The sequence below is a fragment of the Neolamprologus brichardi genome, chromosome 16 (genome assembly GCF_056152115.1).
Source record: "Neolamprologus brichardi isolate AB-2024 chromosome 16, ASM5615211v1, whole genome shotgun sequence".
Lineage (NCBI taxonomy): Eukaryota > Metazoa > Chordata > Actinopteri > Cichliformes > Cichlidae > Neolamprologus > Neolamprologus brichardi.
In genome coordinates, this window is record NC_142119.1 from 12,477,256 (window position 1) to 12,498,707 (window position 21,452).

The window sequence follows — 21,452 nt, forward strand, 5'->3', positions numbered from 1 at the left end:
TCCTGGGAATGAGTTTCACCTTGGCTCACTCAGAGTGGAGCGGCCAGAGGACTTTGGTGATTTTGGATACTGAGTGTAATTACAGAGCAAATCGTGGAGAAGTCTGTGGAGTTTGTGCACTGAATGCAGTAATCAGTGCTCTGTTTAATTCTGTCCATTGTGAATGCAAACAATGTCCCTACATAATGTTTTTACTTGTTTATAAGAGATAAGACTTCTGTAATGGTAAGCACAAATACTCACAGGATACATCCATACTGAACCACAAATCCTGAAACTACCAGTGTTATGATGATCTTTTCAGTTGTGCTGTGCTTAGAATGTATCTTTATTCATAAGGTTTATGGGTAGGGGGGGCAAATAACAGGTATAAGATATAATTCCCTAAAAACATTATTCTACCAACCTAACTCACTAAATATCCTAAAATTACCCTACCCTATAAAAATAACACCAATCCGATACATTTGCAGTGGCACATACACAGCATTGTATAAAGATCATAAAGAGAGTTTTTGCAAGTTATGAAATGCCATACAGTGTTAATAACAACTGTTGTTTTAGAGTTTACTTGCGGTAAGCTGCAGAAAGCTTGCATTTCTTTCCCTTCATAAGTTGTTTAAATTTTTATACGTGTGAGAGGAATAGTAAAGTGAAATAAGCTCACAAAGTCTTTTGTTGATTTGATTGTGTGTATTTGTAATCAGATTTTCATCATTTGCAGGATCAAGAAAAGTGTCATAACAAGTGGCAATGTCATCTACGAAACATCAAAAATGCCACGTTGCTGTAATTGTGGACGAAAAGGACCAAAAGTGAAATCTAATCTAATGCTGCATCTAAACACTAACATCACTCGAAGAAAGATGAAGATGCTTGTTGCATGTCATGATATATTTTCTGTGTGTATAGAAATGTGGCAGCTATTCCTTTTTGTTTATGCTGAGGTAGTATTTTGCCTTTGGGGTGAGAGTGGATGTGGTTTAGACTTGGTGGCTTTCTTTTCTTTACTTAGGCCTTAATTACAAGCCAACCTAGGAAACTTTCATAGAGGAAATTGAGAAACACTGATTTGGGTTCAAGAAACATCATAAAAGAGCAAGGGCGATCACTGCAGTTACGTTATTTTGGAAATAAACATATTGCTATATTAATCTTTTGACGTTTTTTTCTCCGTTTTTCGCAGTAACATTTAGAATAAGATGAAAGAGACGGTCATGCTGTGAATTTAAATCGAATGAAAATGAGGAGGTGGAATATGCTGGTAGAAAGAAATCGAATTTGGGGGCGTTCCTCTTTCGCCTTAAAAGGGAGAACTGGACACTGTGTCAGATTATGGGAATTTCTCTTCCCGGAGATCTGGCCAGCAGGGGAGTAAACTTTTTCCTTTACTTTTTTCTTTCTTAAATCTTCCTCAGCTACTTAATGTGTTTTTGAGTGCAACCCACCTCATTCTGACCAGTTTCCTGTAAAGAACCTTCTAGTGAAAGGAGTGTTGCAGAGTGAACTGGCAACCGAAAGTCCCGGGGCAGGTCCTGACATTGCGTCGCCAAGAGTCCGGAGGCTGAGGTTTGTGTGGACGTTTCTGGGAAAACCTCTAGAGCTCCGATTTGCCAAAGGGGAGACCTGAGAAGAGGCAGATTCGCTTTTCCTCTGCACAGTCTAAGCGCAGGTTTCCAGCTCAGACTAACTGTCTTCATTTTGAGGGATCTTCACTATTTCTGCAGCCAGAAGACTTATTGTTGTGGGAAATAAACAGAGCCCAAAAGAACTTTGACTAGTTAAAAAGTAATTAGGGCGTAAACAAATTTTGCATTTTGGAGATGTGACGTGGTCCTTAACTTTTCACTCTAGGACTCTAGCATTTTATTGAGTGTATCCCGCGGTGATAGATTTTTTTTCTGCGACACTTGTGGATGTTTGCAGGTTATAACTGCAATGATCGACGCTTCTGATCTTCTGTTCTGTGAGTTGGAAACGAAAGTGCTGCTGAGATGAAGTTTTAGATCTGTGCTCTGAACTCTTCTCGTGTTCGCATTGTTTGCCAGATTAAAGGCAGACAGCAACGTGGATTTTCTCAGTAGAAGTCATGCTCTGAAAGTGGTCATTGGCAGATTATGTGCCGATCCCGCGCGCGCTGCACTCTTCATCTGGAATTAATTGATTGTCACCCTCAGATGCGCTAAAGACGCACAGGTTCAAGGATCCACCACTGGATCTTTGCATTTACGGCAGTGAGTGTTTAGCCTACTTTAATTTCACACAACAATGAGGGTTTTTGTTCTCAGTTTAGCTTTGATATATCTGCTTACCTGGACCCAAGCCGACAAACAGACTCACCTCAAGCGGGTGCAACTGCGCCGACGCTTTCAGGGACGTTTGCGCCCTGGATATACTTCGCCAATCTCGGTGCACAGCAACAAGAACGCACAAAATGTGCAGGCAGACGAGGCGATTCCGCTTACCTCCAGGTCGGGGAACCTGGAGGGAGCCAAGAGAGCAGGAGGCCGGTTGCGAAGGATAGGGACGAATGGACAGATTGGCTTGTCCCGTCAACTGACAGATGAAGGTACTCCAGGAGCCAGAGCCAGAGTTACCCGCATGCCCAGCAGCGCCGGGTCACCAAATCTGCTGGCCAGCTTTGCAGGAAAAAACCGAGTCCTCGTTATCTCGGCGCCCCATGACTCAGACGGCTACTACCGACTGATGATGTCACTTCTGAAGCCAGATGTCTACTGCGAGCTGGCAGAAAGACACGTCCACCAAATAGTCATGTTTCATCAAGAAGGAGAGATGGGAGGCAAGGTCCGGAGAATCACAACAGAGGGGAAAGTGATGGAGGAGCCACTAGATACTGCACTCATCCCCAGACTAATGAGCTTCCTAAAACTAGAGAAAGGTAAGAAGGTAGACAGCATAAGCCTCTGTCTCAACTTGTGCATGGGTCAAAACGTCATTGCAAGTGCTGATATTAACCATATCATATGCTTAATCTATTAATGTGTTGAACTGCAGGCAAGTTTGGAATGGTGCTTCTGAAGAAAACCCTGCAGGTGGAAGAGAGATATCCCTACCCTGTGAGGCTGGAGGCCATGTATGAGGTCATTGACCAGTCACCCATGAGGAAGCTCGAGAAGCTTCGCCAGAAAGGCTTCATCCAGAAGTGTAAAGGAGCAGGTGTGGAGGGACAAGTGGAAGAAGGCACACTTGCAGGTGAGAATGACCATGATAAACATTTTTTTCAACATGTTTGTTTTCACAGCAGGGAAATCCACACTTTTTAGTTTTAAAACTTCTTAATTAACATTGAACCTTTCTAGAATATATCCATGGTGCAGTGATTACCACATGTGCCTTATAAACAAAAGATCTTTGGTTTGAGACTGGGAGAAGTTGCAAACAGACTTACAATCGTACAATCTTAGTGTCAGTCTGCAGCCTGGATAAGCTGGATGGTTACACCAGGAAGGGCAGCCATGAGATCAAGTTGACACTCAACCTTTCCTCAGGTTGGTTTTCACTTGCCCAGTCTTCATGTAAGTAATCTAGACCAGTTTGAATAATGTGAATAATGGCACTCGGGGTTTTCAGGGGGCTGGCAGCTAGATTTGTCAGCTGTTACAGTGTTCAGTGCCCTCCTATAAACTACAACAACTTCCTCACTGTAAAAACCTTTATGGTACTGTACTATGTAGAATATAGCTTTTACTAAGCAACACTGTCAGTAGTTCATTATAGTTTATTACTATCTCAGATTACTTCCTAAAAGATTCTGTGCCATTATAATGCATTGCCAGCTAAACCTTAACCCTACTATTAGTCACGCAGTCTCTTAAAAACACCTCATACAGAAACAACAAACAAATTCTAAACACCAAATAACTGAAAAACTCTCACAACACTGTTAAATCCAGGATTTAAACCAAAGAAGAACTTTTTTTTCCTCTTTGTAAAATTATGTTGTATCTTGCTGTTCATATTTTTTCATATTTTATATAATATTGTTTACAGTGTGAAGCTGTACTCAGAAACAAAGTTGAGTACAGTATATTACTGTACTAAAATTCCTGTAGTTTTACAAAGGTTTTTTTTAATAGTATACACTGATGACACATACCAATGCATAAATCGTCCATTAAATTGTTACATAAGTACAATGTAATATGTTACCTTTAATGGAATCTGCTCAAATTAAATTTACTTAAATAGTATATACAAAGCACATTTTCCTTAGGAATTTACTATTTCAATGAAAAGTTTGAATTTGAATTTAAATTAATCTTAAATTGTATTTATTTCAGTTGTGTTTTATTCAAAATTATTGCTTCATGTTTATTAGGGTGAATAATCTTTTTTTTTTTGAGTGTATGCAAAATGAAATGTTTACCTGTGATCTCTGTCTCCATCTTGCCAGTTCCTGACACACCTACAATAAAACTAAACTCAAATAGCAAAACAACCCGACCTACTACAACCACCACCAGAACAACAACTAAACAACCAACCACAACTACTACCACTACAACAACAACAACAACAACAGCAACCCAGCCCACGACCACCACTACGACTACTACAACAACCAGAGCAACAACAACTACAACGACAACCAGAAAACCAACCACCACAAAAAGGCCCACTACTACCACCACTAAGAAAACGACCAGAGCTCCTACCACAGCCCTGTGGCTCCCACTGCCAAGAACTACCGCTGATCCATACTACTACAACCACAGAGAGAGGGAACGGTACCCATTGAAAACCACCCCAGCTGGAGATAACCGCACTGACAAACTCAACAGAGATCCACACAGCCGCAAGCTACCCATCACACATAGACTCCCAAAGACCAAACCCACCAAGAAGAAGAACGGTGGAGACAAGGTAATCTGTAACATTCATTTTAAAGATAGATTTAATAGATTGACTTTGTATTTTAATGGGTTTCAGATTCATGCTATTTATAGAATACAAAACACCTGGGCATATATTAGTGCTAAAACCATACATTACATAAATTTATAAATAATATCCATGAGTACATATGCAGCACACTTCTTGCTGATTACTTTAATTGCTTTTCATTGGAGCTTTTCGAATGAAATAGCTGTTTAGCAGCCAACATAACTCATTTCACCATCATTTTTTGTGTGTACAAAGAAAGGTTTACCACGACACCAGCTCAAGACCAAATCATTCTCACAGTGTTTGACTCAGTGAAGAAAATGACAAATAATATCTGCTTTTGTGCGCAGGTGTTGACTAACGAGTACGAAGACAAGTATGAGCCTAGCAAGCCAACAGCAAGCAATCCAGAGGAGCCAGAAGTTATCACTGTTATCACTCCTACCAGGAAGGGAAAGCACGATAAGCATGACAAGAAGAAGAAAAAGAATGACAAGGGTGCCAAGAAAGCCGACAGAAGAGGAAAGCCAGGGAAGGAGGGAAAGATCGGGGGAAAGAAAAATGGAAAGAAGGCGTCAAAGTACCCGGAGAAAGTGGACTATCCAAAGCCCACTAAAAAGCCAACGCCACCACCAAAGGGTGCCCTTGCCTCCTTTCTGGATTACTTTGAAAACAGGAGGCGGCTGCTGGTGAGAGCATGACATAATACTAACAGTTTATAAGAGGCTCTTTCACCTGGCAAAACTCCAGGTTTCGAGCTTTGGCCAGAGAGAAATGTCAGTACTCAGAGCACCATCGCTAAGTGTGGGAACAGGTTTAACATTTTGGCCAAAGTGCTTATTTGATTTCTTGCCAAAATACAGATGAATACAAATATCAGACTATGGGCATCTGGAACAGTTGCTTATTAGTCTATTATATTTCAAACACAGCCACTTCCTGATAAGCAGATAGCATGGACTTCTCTGCACCCAGCCAAAAATGGCTCCAACAGATGAAGCATGATGTGATTTAATTTCTGATTTAGCATTACCTCAGTAATTAATTGCTGTTGCCTCCTTTCTGTAATAATCTAAATATCTCCTCAGTAATTAACTGAGTTTTCTGTCAAATACAACTATCAGCCAGCTTTATGCTAAGCTAACTGGCCAATAGCTGTAACTTAATATATTTCCCAAACAAACTCGAGAATGGGATCAATCTCTTCATCCAACTTGCAGCAAGGAAGCAAATAAGCAAAATTCCCTAAAATCTCAAACAGTTTCTTTAAAGAAACACATCAGCACTACAGTAATGAATGCAGCTATAAGAGAAATTAAAAGACACAGCCATCAGTGATCGAACAGACATGCCTGCCAAACTCATTAGTCAAACATGAAATTAGTGCTTTTTTTCTGGACTTCAAATTTTGATAGACTGGATAGGTTTTGAGTTGGGAGGTTGAGCATTACACCATTCTGAATCACTGAGCAGCTGGCAGTGTGGAGCAGAAGGAAGTGACCTACAGTTGGTGCGGCTCCAATAAGGAAAGACTTTGTTTTCCAAGACAGAGTACTGAAATGTTCTAAAGACTCACATCAGGACAAATAATTTATTGTTGATTGATTTTTCACTAGTCAACAAACAGGTAAGCACCTCTGTACCATTTATTGTACAGTGTCACTTCTTTATAGTGAAGTGGTAGGGTAGGTAGCACAACCATCATCCAGGTATTTGAAAGACTGCACAGCTGTGAGCTAACAGACTGTGCGGCTCTGTTTTGCAGCCAGTATAGATTCTTACCACAGTGGTGCTGTGAACAGGCTGGGAAAATATGCCCCATCGTCCGCCTGCAGGTTAATGTAAACATCACCTCTGCAGCGCACTGTATTTGCACGCGCATGTGTCACAGCATACACAGGATACTCTAACCTCCCTGTTTCCACTCCCTCCCTTCCTCCAGCTGATTACATCCCCCAGTGAGGAGATCAGTATGTATGTTCAGCAGAGGGATGAGTACCTGGAGTCTGTGTGTGAGATGGCCATCAGGAAAGTCTCTATCATAACTATTTTTGGCTCTTTGACCAACTCCACCATGAAAATCGACCACTATCAGATAGGTAAGTAGTTCCATATGCAGTATGAGAGGGTTCAATACGTTGTTGTTTTTTTTTGCTCCTTGTTTTGACATGGTATATGCCACAATCGCTATTAACTGTAGCAAGTCTTTCAGTTGCTCAGCCAGGCACCTTTTTTGAATAGCTCATGTGGCTCTCAATTTGGAGCAGATGTTTTCCGGACGTGCAGCATTTCTCAACTGCAACATTTTGAAACAATGAAACATTTTTGAAGTTTCCAGCACTGAAGATGGATTTCCCAAACAGCCCTTCCATGCAGCAAAACACTGCAGTTAACCAGCAAAAGACTGTAATTCTAAATCAAAGTCATGTTTCTGCTGTCAGTAAATCTTCCTTAGGATGACAGAGTCATCGTAGATCCGGCTAAATGCTTTTCCTGTCATTTTAAGAGCTGCCACTTTTCTGTTCTACTTTGTGAAGACACAGAATACTCACATGTAGTATGAGGAAAACAATATTAAACCAGTAACACAACAGTGGGAACTTCTGTGCACCACACAAAAACAAACAAACAAACAAACAAAAAAACAACATGTTAACTAGAAACACAGAACAACAAAGCAGTTAGTCCAGGTTTATTTTTTATTGCCCCGATCTACAACAACAGCCATCCCAAGTTGTTTTATATACTAAAGACCCTGCAATACAAGAGAGAACCCCAATGATCAGATACCCTGCAAGTAAACATTTGGTGAAAGTGGGAAGGAAGAACTTTTTAACAAGAAGAGATTTCTGACAGAACCACTTCAGGGTGAGACAGTTGGGCAAGTGAGGAGAAAGAGAGGAGAACAAGGCACAACCTGCTGGAAAGAGAAGACAAATAGTGAGCAGAGAAGCTGTTCAGTGCGATGCTCAGAGTGTTTTGCAAAGTCCCCCATCAGCCTGAGCCCACAGCAGCATGACTGAGGGATGATTCAGGGTTTCCCGATCTAGCCCTGACTGGAAGCAATATGAAAGAATGTAAGAAATATGATCTGTCTTTCTAGTCCCGTATTTCAGATCAGTAGAAGGCTTTGGGAGGCAAAGGTAATGTCATCTTAGATGAAGTTAGTGGGTTAGGCACTGTGTTTCTGAAACATCAACCCATTTTGTGTATTAGTATACTATTGTAACAAAACAATGATGGGAATCAGTGTCCAGCCACATGTTCTCACTGACCTCACCCTTAATCTCCTTCACAGTGAAACTCTCTCTTACACCGGAGGGTTGTTGATAACAATTGTGGTTATCACCAAAAAGGAAAGCATTTTCTCTCTACTTAGCACTGAAATAAACAGACTCAGGCATTCTGTCATAAATGTAAGTAAGTTTGTGTGTTTTTAGGAATACAGTAGACGTGATTTGCCTTAAAAAAAACATTTTTCAGGGAAATGTTGTTGTGCGAGTGCTGTCCATACTGAGACTGTGGCAAGGAAAAGTGTCTCCTGCCACATCTGCTGTCCTGTCCTTGTTTTACCTTCCTCACATTATGTAAAACTAGATGTGTTCAGCAGAGATCTCTGCTCCCACAGTGACATCCAGAATGCGCACCGACTCTGCCAAAGCCACAGTGTTTTGTGCTTCTCTGTGCAGGTGATACTAAACAGTGTTGACCTCTGAATTCAGTGATGTTAGATTCGGCTCATTTACCATAATACCGTTGCTTATTTTAGTAATTATACTTTATTTGTAGCTAGAGGTAGGAATGCCTTCAGCTTCCAATCCAAAATGTGATGAGTTCAGCAGCTATGAAGTACAGGAGTCTGTATAACATGTACCAGGAGAGCAAACCAGAGTGCATACCTTTCCTGTGCATCATCTCTTGCGGAGTTGATGTGTAAGCTGGAGACATTTAATTCATCACACCCACATGCACACAGAGAGCAGTTATAACAGTGCTTGAAAACCTACTTGTTCAAATGCAACAAAACTGCTGCTGTTTTTGTGAGACACACTGCGTCATTTGTGCTTGGCTTCTATTTTGAGACATTTTATAGCCGTCTCAAACCAGAGGCTGCGGTTGATGTGTGTTAACTGCTCTTTGTTAAGCTTTTTAAGTGTGTCACTCAATGTGCAGATGAGGTTTTATCCAGATATAATGTTTTTATGTAGTCACATTGTTGTGACCCACCTCTGTTGGTAAGTCTTCATTCGCTTTAATTATGAAGGCTTGATTTAAGTTTAGGTTAAGGTAAGCAACAGTATGTAAATAAATCTCAAGAAAGTAAATGGAAGTTAACATAAGAGTCCTTGGAAGTGAGAGAAACACACTGTGTGTGATCATGTACAAACAGCTGGTCCTTTCAGCATTGCCCCTCCTCTGGTTACAGTGACTTCATCTTTGGGTTGTAGCCTGGTTGGCCACGTGTATGTTTTGCATATAGACCATATTAAAGAGTGTTTGCTGTACATATCTGTGTGTAGAGTCTGTCCTCTGCCACCTACATGTACTGGGGGTTTCCTGACGTGATTGCTCATACACATTACACAGCAGAGAGTGGGCAAACCAGCCACCAAGAACACACTGTTCCGTGGTCTGTATTTCATACACACACACCGAAGGAGCTATGATTAAAGGCTTTGGTCTGCATAAACACCAGCTCCATTAGACTTCTGAGACATCCAACCCTTTTAGATCTCAGCTGCTGTTTGTCCAGTTTGTCCCCGATTCATTCTGCATGCTTCAGTTCTGCTCTTCACTCAAGAGTCTAATTCTTAAACGTCTCAGACAAATTTATTAAAGGAGCAGTTTTTTGAAATCAGCATAGATAACTAAACTACAAGAGGAGTAAGCATGTTAACTGGGAAACAATTGCTCTTCATTTTACGTTAAGAAATACGACTGTAACATGTCTTAAGCAGTTTTTGTATCTGCCCTGTACTTTTCTAGCTGACTGGCAGTGAGGGGAGGGAGACATGACAGAAGAAAGATTAACCAATAGTGTGCAGTTTTCCTTCTTTCCCCAATTTTTCCAATCTGATATTCCGGGCAATATATTAGATTTAGATTAGATTATTTAGATCTAGTTAGATTAGATTTGACTTTTGGACCATTTCACTAAGATTCCAAATACAATAAATGTTATGTTCCTTTGATTTTAACAGTTAATTGATTTTCTTTAAAGGGGAAATTAGTACCCCCTTTAAAGTAGGAAAGTAGATATTGAATCTGTCTAATGTGCCTTTATTTCTCCAGAGAATGACAAGCCTATGAAGGGCCTTCGTCAAGAAGACCTGGTGAACCAGGATCTGATCACAGAGCTGAGGAAAGAGTTTGGCATGACCTACGAGGAGTTCCACATGGTCCTCACAGACACTGACATGAGAGTCAAGGTAGAGACTTACTCTTTCTAAGCAGTATAGTTGGATTATGTGAAGGCTGGGGCTCTATAGTGTAGTGGTTTGCACATTTGCCTAACAGTGAAAGATCCCTATTTAAGTACCAGGAGGAGGAAAAAAAAACCCTTGACAGCTGTGTCGGGAAGAGCATCAAATACGCCAAATTAAACATAAAAGTATACCTGTTGTAGTGACTTGTGAATAATTTAATTCAAGTTTAGGTAAATAGTGCCAGACCACAGTCACATCAAGGCATGTTATATTGATAATAAAGGTGCAGCCCCATAACAGAATGGCCGTGCTGTGTAGATCAATTAGCTTGTTGAATACTTAAATTAATGCGGTGTGAATTTGGAAAGCATGCAAGTCAAGCAGTTTTTTCACTCTAAAATGTAAAGATGTCCCCTAAATGAACCACACACACTCACGTCTTGATGCATTCTCAATCATCCAGGAGATGATTGGAGATTCACACACACATTTTTGTTTTGAAAAGAAGAGAGTTATAAACATATACTCACTGAATGTGACAGTGTCGAGGAAGAAGGTGGTGTGGTGAGCTTTTTTGAGAACTGTAGTTTCACGCTGTGATGAAATTCTTAAAAGTTACATGTTTTTTGGGCAGCTCTTATATTTCACACCAATTTCAAGACCTGTTGGAGGGACTTGGGAATGCATTACTGTCAATCAATATTAGCGCTGCACGATTAATCGTTAGAAAATCGCAATCTCGATTCATACTTATGTGCGATCTCATTTCCAAATGACAACGATTTAAAAAAAAAAAAAAAAAGGATGACGATTGTACTGCATTTTGATCCGGGACATAATCTGCATGAAAACAAGCGCTCACGCTTCCTGCTCAACAAATGACAAGGGCGGAGCCTTATACCACGTGATGCAGAAGCCATCTGGCAGGGAAAAAACAACGGAGAGCACGTGAAACTGCCCGAGGGGTAGTGATGTGCGATACCACGGATTTCCTTTACGATCCGATACCAAGTAATATTCAGGGTGGTATTGACGATACTAATCCGATACCGATACTTTGTACAAAAACTTATTTTATTTATTGTATCTCAAATTATCGCATCATAATGATTACAGGACATCAGAGTACTTGTTTCCAACAATGACGGCAGCTGCTTAGTTTTAATATTACTCTTATTTCTCTTTCTGGGTCGCAAAAAAGACTTTTAACATATTTTCAGGTGAGAATGTAGCTGTGTAAACTTCAAATATCTGAACCCATCGACACATTGTTTTCAAACCCCCGCGGTCTTTCGCTACTCGGGTTAAACATGATATATAAGTCACTTAGATAACTTAAAAATGTTATTGTTTGGCTTTTTCAGTGTTTTATTTGTTCGTGAGTAAATCAGTTTGGCTGAGATTAAAGTTATTACATTAGATTAAATTAAATTTAACTTTATTAATCCCTCAGGAGGGTTCCTCCGGGGTTTTCACACAGCTGAATAAACGTCAAACAGAAAACTGATTAACTAGAAGTGTGAGACGGTCGAGAGTTTACGCCAGCGTCCGGTTATATTTTAGATAGCAAGGAGCAGACGGCAGTTTCACTCCACGGAGGGAGCTCGTGCCGTACTACCCGGCTTTCTTTAGACCGCGAAGGCCGGGTCCTCAAGTGGAAGCAGGCTCTGAATTTGGACACCCCCGCTGTTTCCGGACATTTAACGTATTTTATCCAATAAATAAACACTGTAAAGTGTATTTACCCCCCCCCCCCCAACAGCCTTTTTGAATGTCTCCCTAGTATGGCCACAACACCTCACCTTTTTTCCACATGTATGGCAAACCACGTCTCAGTTTTTGTGGAGGTAAAATAGGTTCGCACGTGACTCCAATTACGCTCAGCCATTGTTGTGAGTGCGCACGACAAGGCTGCGAGAGAGACAGCCTATTTCGCACATGACTATGAAAGGCGGAAGAGGAAGTACTTCCTTTGAATGTAGACAATCCGAATGTTATAGTTTCTTTCCACTGTGTTCCTGTTAATGATAAACTACAAATTTACCCTACATTACTAAAATGTCAATATTTTAATGTAAGAATCAATTCTAGAACATAAATGATTGGTATCGGAGGAATCGATATTTCAGGATCGATCCGCACATCACTACCGAGGGGAGAAAACACAATGAGCGCAGAGGAAACGTTTCCTGATGGCGGTGAGAATGACAACCCCACTGTAAAATTACTTCCAAGAAAAGGTTCTCATTCCTCCATGTGGAAGTTTTTTGGCTTCAAAGAAGACGATGAGAGTCAAAAAAAATATCATTTGCAAGCTGTGTTTTGCCATAGTAGCAGCACCGCAAGGTAACACTACAAATCTGTATAACCACCTCAAACGTCACCATAAAGTGCAATATGACGAAGCTGTAAAGGCCAAGAAAGTGACAGGAGAAAATCCGTCCCCGTCAACCATCCAAACATTAATAACGGGAACCTTATACAGCGCTTCCCCATACCCGTCAACCTCCCGCAGGCACAAAGAAATTACGGAGGCTATCACAAAGATATGGCTCCCATCAACACTGTGCAAAACGAGAAAAAAAATCGTGATTCTCATTTTATGCAAACTCGTGCAGCCCTAATCAATATCCTCTCAAAGAGCCATATAAATATACATGTGTGTACCCTTGTCCTTGATCTAGCACAGCTGATTTAAATGGCTAAATAACCTCCTCAGCATGTCCTGTAGTTCTCCAGAGGCCTGGTAATGAACCAATCATTTGATTCAGGTGTGTTGACCCAGGGTAAGATCTAAAACCTGCAGGACACCGGCCCCTGAGGCCCAGAGTTGGCTGACCCTTGTATAAAAGGCCCCAAAGTTCATAGGATAATTCTATTGGTGTTCATAAGTTTATATAAGTTTATCTACTGTTCATTTAATATTCAATCTTCTGTCAGTTTGGGCCAGCCCACCGTATAGTGACATCATCCGGTTAGTAAGGTGGGCAGTTTAAGGTCAGATGAGCAGTGTTGGTCTTGTGGGGGTGCACTGATTCCTGCGGGATGTTATGTAAAACCACACACATACACATGCAACTGTTTTACAGCCCCAGAAATTGAGTTGTGACAATAAAGTGCCTCAGACCGAACCTCAAGCTCCTTCTTCCCTACTCTGCGACAATTTGCCCTTAAGTTGTGTTCTGGCTGCCACACCGGGGTGACCGTAGTGCTCAAAGACTGAATCAGTGCCACAACCGTGCCTATCCTTGATATCGCCACTACAACCCTAATCTAGAGGAAATAATAATGAGAGAGAATAATCTTTAGGCTAAATATGAGAACTGTCATTAATGTACCCGTAAAGCTTGAAGCAGAGAGATAAACAGCTGTCAATATAGGCAACGATAATGTGGATGGGCATACAGATATATCTAGTGTTCACTTGATATGTCTACACTTGGTTTCTACTCCAAATTAACTTTGTTTTAACTGTTGCAAGTGCTATGGTGAGATACCAAAATTAAATGGTCTTGTTTTAGTAAAGTGTTAAGAAAACACAAAACAAGGTGTTAAAAAAATAAATGAGTAAATATATATTTGTAATGCATCGGTGCCCAATAAACATGCAGTGAGGTACATACGTGTAAGCTAAACAGTCTAAACATATGATGTCAAAACCCTGTGACATTCCAAACAGCCTCAGCTCCATGTTATGTTTAGGACTAATTAGTACATGCTAACAAGACGGTTAGCATGATAGTGATGTGTTGTCATTGTGAGTAACTATAATAGCAGGCTCACACTAACCTTTAGGTTCAAGCGCCACCATCAGTCTCAAAGAGCCTTTAACAAGCATTTGCAGTGTAAGCTCTTCTCAGTCAGCTGCACTGTAAATAGCTGACATGACACGAAGAGAAGAGAAGCAATGCAGGGAAATGGAAAACATTCATAAAAGATATCCCCCTGTAGATTAGGCCACGTAACATAGCCAGCATCGGTAAATGCTTCTTTTTAATGTCTGTTCTGACTCTGGGAAACAAATATTTGTAAAATATTGTGAAAGTGAAGGCAGTGCTGGGTATGGCTGTTACACATGTACATACAAAAAATAAGAAGGAACCAAGCAGAGCAACAATGTAACCAATGCAAAGTGCCTTTGGATGCACACACACATCCAAAGGCATTTCTTTGGAAACAGGAAAAAACACAGAAGAAGACCCAGGAAAGCAGACACGTCATGGTTATTTCAAAACTAAGTTACAGCAGGTTCACAGCTGGCTGCCGGCAGAGCCGGCGGGCACGCCGGTGCAGCCCCCTCTAGCTTCTGCCCGGTGGCTACTGGGTGACCCCTCGTCTTGGGATCCTCAGCCCTTCCCATGAAGGTGGCTCGGATGCCCCTCCGGTGGTCCTCCTTGGGCTCTTGCACTCTGGGGCCTCTGGATGTCTGGGGCCTGGATCTCCTCCATGCCTGCTTCATGCCCTGGGGGACAGGGCTATGGCTCTCTACATCCTCTTGCAGACCATTACATGGGGAAACCATTTGAATACAAGCGCGCCGATCCACACAGGTGTGCACACGGGTGTTCACTGTTTGTAGACTTAAATCACACCTTTCTTGGCTGCTACTTCAAAGTACATTGTGCGCTGTCTGTCCTGCGTGCTGCACAACAACATTCAATATTTAGTATTTACTGCTGTTTACACTTAGCTAGATTAATGCGATGGTGTTGTGTTTAGTATGTTGCTTTGTTTTGGTTTTTTTTGCTTGTTTTCTCTTCTTTTTCTCTCAACAGGTGATCCCGGAGATATTTTTTTCCCCCCTTTCTCACTGTCCCTCTCTGTTTTTCTTTTCCTTCCTCTTTCTTTCTCCCTTTCCTATCCCTCACTCATGTCTGTCCTGTCTGTAACAACTGAAAATAAAATAAAATAAATAATAAAAACAAAGGTCGATCAAATGGACCAATACGGCAATGCCATGATGATCCATTTGGCAAAATAAATCCATTGGGTATCCTTGTTGGTCTTCAGACAACAATTCTGACGGCTAAAGAACCAAATGGGACAGGCAAAAAAAAAACAAAACTAAGTTACAGCGTTCTTGGACAAGACTGTTGTCATGTAGCATATTCACCAAGACTGCATGATCAGCTGTGTCAAAAGTCCTGCCTTCCTGGAACATAGCCTTAAGGGATTCAGTCACTGAATTGTGAAAGACCTCTAAATATACCATGGTATTTTAGCAGGGAGGATTTTAATCGTACTTTTTTACTTGCCCTTTCACATAGTCCTGACTAATACTTTTAAACAGCCTTGATTCACAGCACTGCTGTTGGTCGGTTGGTCCTCTTCCAGTGTTCACTGATTCACAACTTATCTGCTTACACTTCCATTAAATCTTTCTCTTTTTCTCTGCCCTAATACTGCCAACACGGGGCTTTTACTAAAACACTGTTTAAATTTACACAACATGACATTTGCTCAACATCTGTGTATAATAGTGTGTGTGCATGTGCCAGGATAAATCACCAGCCTGTTTTTCGGACAGATTCATCAAAGAGGCCAGTGTTCACATCCTCTGCTGTCAGCAGCAGACACAGAGGAGTCTGTGAATGTACACGGATGTGGGTGTGTGCATTGGACAGAAAAAGGACAGAGAGCGCAGTGCAAGGAAAGGTGTGAAAGAATCAGAATGGCAACTTCAGCATGTCCTGAGGAAGATGTACAAGTGTGTTACATTTTTGTGCGTGTTTCAGATGTTTGTGTTGTGTCCAGTTAGGATGAAATGAGATACTTGGTTTTGCTACTTCCCAGAAGTTGTTATAAAGATTTGCTGGGATGTGGTAAAGGCCACACCACATTTACTAACATGCATAACTTCATATAATCACATTACTGGAAGGAGTTTCACCATTTTCATGCAGTGGATTTCTATTTTAATGCCCGCTGTACTGTAGTGTTACTTATTCTTTAATTTTTTGTCGACAGGGATTTTGATTTATTTATTGGTTTATTGGTTTCACCTCAGACTTGACCTTTGGGAGAGTATGACTGGTTCTTGTCAATCTTGTTTGTCAGCAATCCTATGAGGTTCCCATTGCCATGAAGGCTGTATTTAACTACATCGACACCTTCTCCTCCCGAATCCGAGAGATGGAGCAGCAGAAGAGAGATGGAGTGGTCTGTAAGAAGGAAGACAAGCCCAGATCTTTGGAAAACTTTCTCTCCAGGTGAGGATTTCTGTGGAAATATAGGGCATGACCAAAACACTGTGGATGTACAAACATTAAAACCTTTTTTTCTGACAAAGACATCTTGAGAACTATTAGCAGGGAGATCAGTTAATAAAGCCTGTAGACAAAAGATGGACAGAGCCACTGATTCACTGATCCACTTGTTTTGAAAACCTTACATTTTAGCATTATGGTGTGGTGTTTTTGGAGACACAATTCAGGTTGAGGTTGAGAAAGTTATTAGCTAACACTAGCAAGCTTGGTTCATAAGCTGCAATCATAAACTGTTCGGGGATCACACAATAATGGATTTGTGTACAGGAATACTGCTGTGATTGTTTTACATTTTTAATTTTGATTATTTTAGTCATAGTCTTTTGAATATTTAGTTTTAGTCATAATTTAGGCATCTGAAATATTGTAGTTTCAGTCTATTTCTATTTTTAGTCTGTTAAATATCATTGAAAGTGTAAAGGTTTGTTTCCATCTTATTTTCCTTGATATCAAATGTGAAATGTGTGCATATGCTCACTCTCCTCTTCCTCCCAGGTTTCGATATTTTGTCACATTTTATGCACAGAGCGATTACATCTGATTGGGTCACTTCCAAACTCGTCCCGCCTTTGTACACAGCTTAAATATTTCTGATTGGATCTCACATTTTTAATTTTTTTTAGACCAAAGTATCAATATATTCCATCGCACTTTTTTGTCTCTTGCACTAGTTTTTAGTTAGTTATTGTCTCCCTTTCATCATGAAAACAAAGGTAACTGACAAAAATTATGACAAAAATAATTAGTCAGTGAAATTAACGCTGGATAAGAGCACCCATGCTGATGTAGCATTAACTTCTAGCTTAAAAATAACATGCACAAACCATTCCATAGGTGCAAGATTTGCATGACAAATTGAGGTATTCAGTACAGTTTCTATTACAACATTTTATTGAGATCGATGCCATATATAGGTTGTTCCCCCAAGGATCGATATAGTCTGTGTAGCTGGAATTACTGGGTGGTCCCATCATGCTGTGTCCACATCAGTCAAATATCTGTTGCAGTCAGCTGGACCACAATTAAATAATTCTGAGCAGCACTTGGCAGCCTGCAGCAGCCTGCATGTGTGTGTTCCATGAAAATCAAAAGTAACAAAAACCCTGCCATTCCTCAAGGCTGAATCATTTCAGTCACATTTTCTCCTGGAGATGTCTAAAGACAGGCTGTCTTTTGTTGCCATAGAGACCTGAATCCCCCCGAACACAGTGTAGAGATCTGGCAGGTTTTTGACCATAATTCCGGGTTGTCACCCTCTGGCAGTAATAGGGGGAATATGTAGCACACAAGCACAAACTCCTTGTCTTGGTACAGCACTCTCACTGCGGGACCAAACTGCCACTTAAATCCGGACTCAAATTTTCTGTGATTGCAGGTTCCGATGGAGACGTCGCCTGTTCATTATCTCCGCTCCCAACGACGAGGAGTGGGCCTATCAGCAGCAGCTCTACGCCCTCAACAGCCAAGCCTGCAATCTGGGTGAGTCACCAGAAGTCAACCAGTTTCACTTTTCAGAGGTCACTTCAGTTGCTAAAAGCTCAAATATGCTCGCCACCCAAGCTCTAATTGAGTCTCTCTGCTGCTTGGTGCTGTTTAGGTGGTGTAGGTTTTTTTCTCCAAAATCTGCTGCCTGCTGCAACCAAAAAACAAATCTATAAGAAACACAGTTGCAGGCTCAATGAACTGATTGTTAGTGTGATTAACACTCCTTAGTCTAATTCATCGTAAACAGTCACGATGTGCCTGTTCACTGTACTCTGTACCCTATAAGAAATGTTGTAAGAGATTGAACAACTGACCTTCTGATTAGTGGAAGATGCACAGCCACCCATAACAATCTTCTGTTCCTGCAAGTCCAAAAGTACAAAGATTCATTTCCTGGGAAGAGATGCCTAAAAGAGCAGAACTCTTTATGAAACTTCCCTTTGATGACATGTTTATTCCAAGGTGACCTTCACTTCACACGGGCCTGTGTCACGTCCCTGCTTGCCAAAATGTTAGTCAGAATATTCATGAATATGTTCAAATGAAGAAGTAATGAAATCAAATGAACAAGTTATGTTTTTTGTTTACTGCAACTTTCCAGACATTATCAGCCTGTGTTTATGCACATGAGCACTATGTGTGTGTTAATGCATGTTCACCAGCGGATGTGGAGAAGGATCCCAGATGACGGAACTGGCAAAAAACTGAACTGTTTTTCTTTTCCTCCCCTGGCAGGAGACTTTTCAGCCGGCCAGTTAGTCAACTTTTCCACAGCAACTTGAAAGTTATTACCGCACATCTCAAAAAGAGGCATTTGTCTCAACTTTGCAAATCTCAACAACCTGACATGTTTGACAGGTTTGTGGAAGATACATGTAAACTTTAAATAGCCCACGGTGAACTTTCCTTCTCTGTGAAACCAAATAACTGCTGTCAGCAGGACTTTCTGCCCAAGATGAACCTCACGCTCTTGTTTTGTTTGCACAAGCTGAAGATTTTGGACATTTCTTCCTGGCTCCCTTCAGACTTTTGTTGCTTCTGCAACACTAAATGGTCTTTCACGTGTATGAGCTTGACCTTGAGTCAGATGTTTTATTTGTAACAATCAGCCATTAAATCTACAATTACATTATATCAGTTTCTGACCTTAAGGGCTAGTGAACAAGATGACAAGTAATCTTTCACTGCCCTGTCTTTTTGAATGTTTCATGCCTGTTTCACCTTCAAACACACATACACTGTGTGTACACAGGGGCATTAAATAGGGGTTTATATTTAAGCCAAAGCAAATTTTTACAACCTTGCAATGATAAAAAAATATTTTTAGCTTACTGTTGATCTGTGAAGCATTAACAGATTATTTATCATTTGTCCTAGCTTATAAAGCTCTCATGAAATATAACTTCCTAGAAAGTGCTACCATTTATCTGTTTGAGTGTACACTGTTTTTATTTAAGTCAAGTCAGATGATTGAAAAAATCAGCTTTTCTTGCTTTAACACTAGATCCAGTTTAGGTTCTACTGGGACTTTTTTCCCTTCGTGTGTTGCTCTTGGCTGGTTTAGCACCCAGGGCTGCCCCCTCGCTCCCTCATCCCACACAAAGGCCTGTCCTGCTGACTGAGAGGTTTGATCCTGGTATTCAGCACTTGGCGCTCACCAAGTGAAGCCAGCGTTCTCCTGTGTTTAATGTGGGCTTTCTCACTTCAGAGGAAACAGCTTTTTTGGCAGGGCTTTCCGGACCACCATCACATTCTCCTCCCTTTACCTAGAGACCAGTGCTTAGGACAGTTCCAATAACAAATAAGTAACAATCAGCCTAAATAAGCAGACTGATAAGGAACAGTTGGTCAGCATACTGCTGTTCTCATTTGAAGTCATGCTGTTGTCTAAAAATTGTTTGCCTCATTCTGATGTCTTTTCAAAAAATGGTTTCCATGGTTACACAGGCCTGAGGCACATCGCCATTCTGAAGCTGGTTGGCACAGAGTCGCCAGATATGGGCGGAGTCTTGGAGCTCTATCCTATCAATGGTAAGAATTTTTAATACAAAATAGTGAACAAATATATTTTCTGAAAGCTGAGGTCTCTACTTTTTTGGTATCTGAGTTCAGTGTGATAAGTTTAGAGGAAGAGGAAAATGTCGATGTGCTACATCTATTGTGAAATTCACTCTATAATACGTTGTTCCTAACCTGATCCTCTGGTCCATTCAGGGAGTGCTACCGTGGAGCGTGAAGGGCTCTCTGCTACCCTCGTGAAGGACATGAGAAACTACTTCCAAATCAGCCCAGAATACTTCTCCATGCTGCTGGTGGGGAAGGATGGCAATGTCAAGTCCTGGTACCCCTCACCCATGTGGTCCATGGCCATTATCTATGACCTGGTAGACTCTATGCAGCTCCGCAGACAGGAGATGGCCATCCAGCAGTCACTTGGCATGCGCTGCCCTGAAGATGAATATGGTGGCTATGGTTACCATCAACATGGATACGAACACGGTTATCAGGATGGCTATCACCAGGGGTATGGTTACTAACAGGTGTGTGCTTTCCAATGATGCACACTGGCCTGCAGCTGGTCCTTGGTGCTACCTTCCTTTGGCCCAAAACCTTTTTGTGTCTTTCCCATCTCCCACCGGGCGGTTGACACAGACGAGTATTTTGTAGCACTTAGTGAAGGGAAGAAAAATGCTTTCACATATCCAGTTCTTTAACATTCCCTATATAGCATAGTACGCTGCTTTATAATTAGCAGCGTCAGATCTGGTTAGTCAGTAAATTTATGGATGAACCTGAAGGTTCAGAGATGAATTGCGTACTTTAGTTTTTGCCGGGTTTTTTTTGTTTGTTTGTTTCAACTTAAAACATTATTGGATCGTCTGTCATCTCTAGCTGGCTTTTTTAGGTCAGACTTACATAGTTTCAGCACACACGTTGATTTTGTAGATAATAGAACATATTTATTGGACATCTGTTGCATTTGAAGTGCAGTTACCAATAATATTATTAAAAGCATCACATTATTTCTCTTTTGTAAAGTTTCTGTTGCTATACATTGTTTCTATTTATACTCTGTTTCTATATGGCTATATGAAAATAAACATTTGACAAACATTTTACTACCAGGTCCTTAAATTATTTGTCTCACTTTCAGTGCCAATGCGCTGCAATAATCTTTTGAGCAACACCTCCCCCTAGTGGCAAAACTGGAAGAATATTTCCAAGTATATTTTAGTGGTCATGTTTGATTGAAACAACCTGCCGTACTTGTAATATCTACAGTAGTTTCAGACCTTCTCAACTTACTGTCCCCTCAATGCAATCACATCTGCAAACACACTTTGTGAGTAAGAAGGGCTGGAATCCACCT

General features: G+C 40.9%; 1 protein-coding gene across 1 annotated transcript; it reads left to right on the plus strand.

Moving 5' to 3' along the window:
• Positions 1-1,333: 1,333 nt before the first annotated feature.
• ccdc80 (coiled-coil domain containing 80) lies at positions 1,334-21,190 on the plus strand. Its single transcript, XM_006805965.3, has 10 exons — positions 1,334-2,899; positions 3,016-3,213; positions 4,415-4,884; positions 5,256-5,594; positions 6,848-7,004; positions 10,198-10,334; positions 16,389-16,540; positions 17,973-18,076; positions 20,030-20,113; positions 20,297-21,190. Exons 1-10 carry the CDS (start codon positions 2,269-2,271, stop codon positions 20,617-20,619), a joined length of 2,595 nt encoding a protein of 864 aa, XP_006806028.2. The 5' UTR covers positions 1,334-2,268; the 3' UTR covers positions 20,620-21,190.
• The last annotated feature ends 262 nt before the right edge of the window (positions 21,191-21,452 follow it).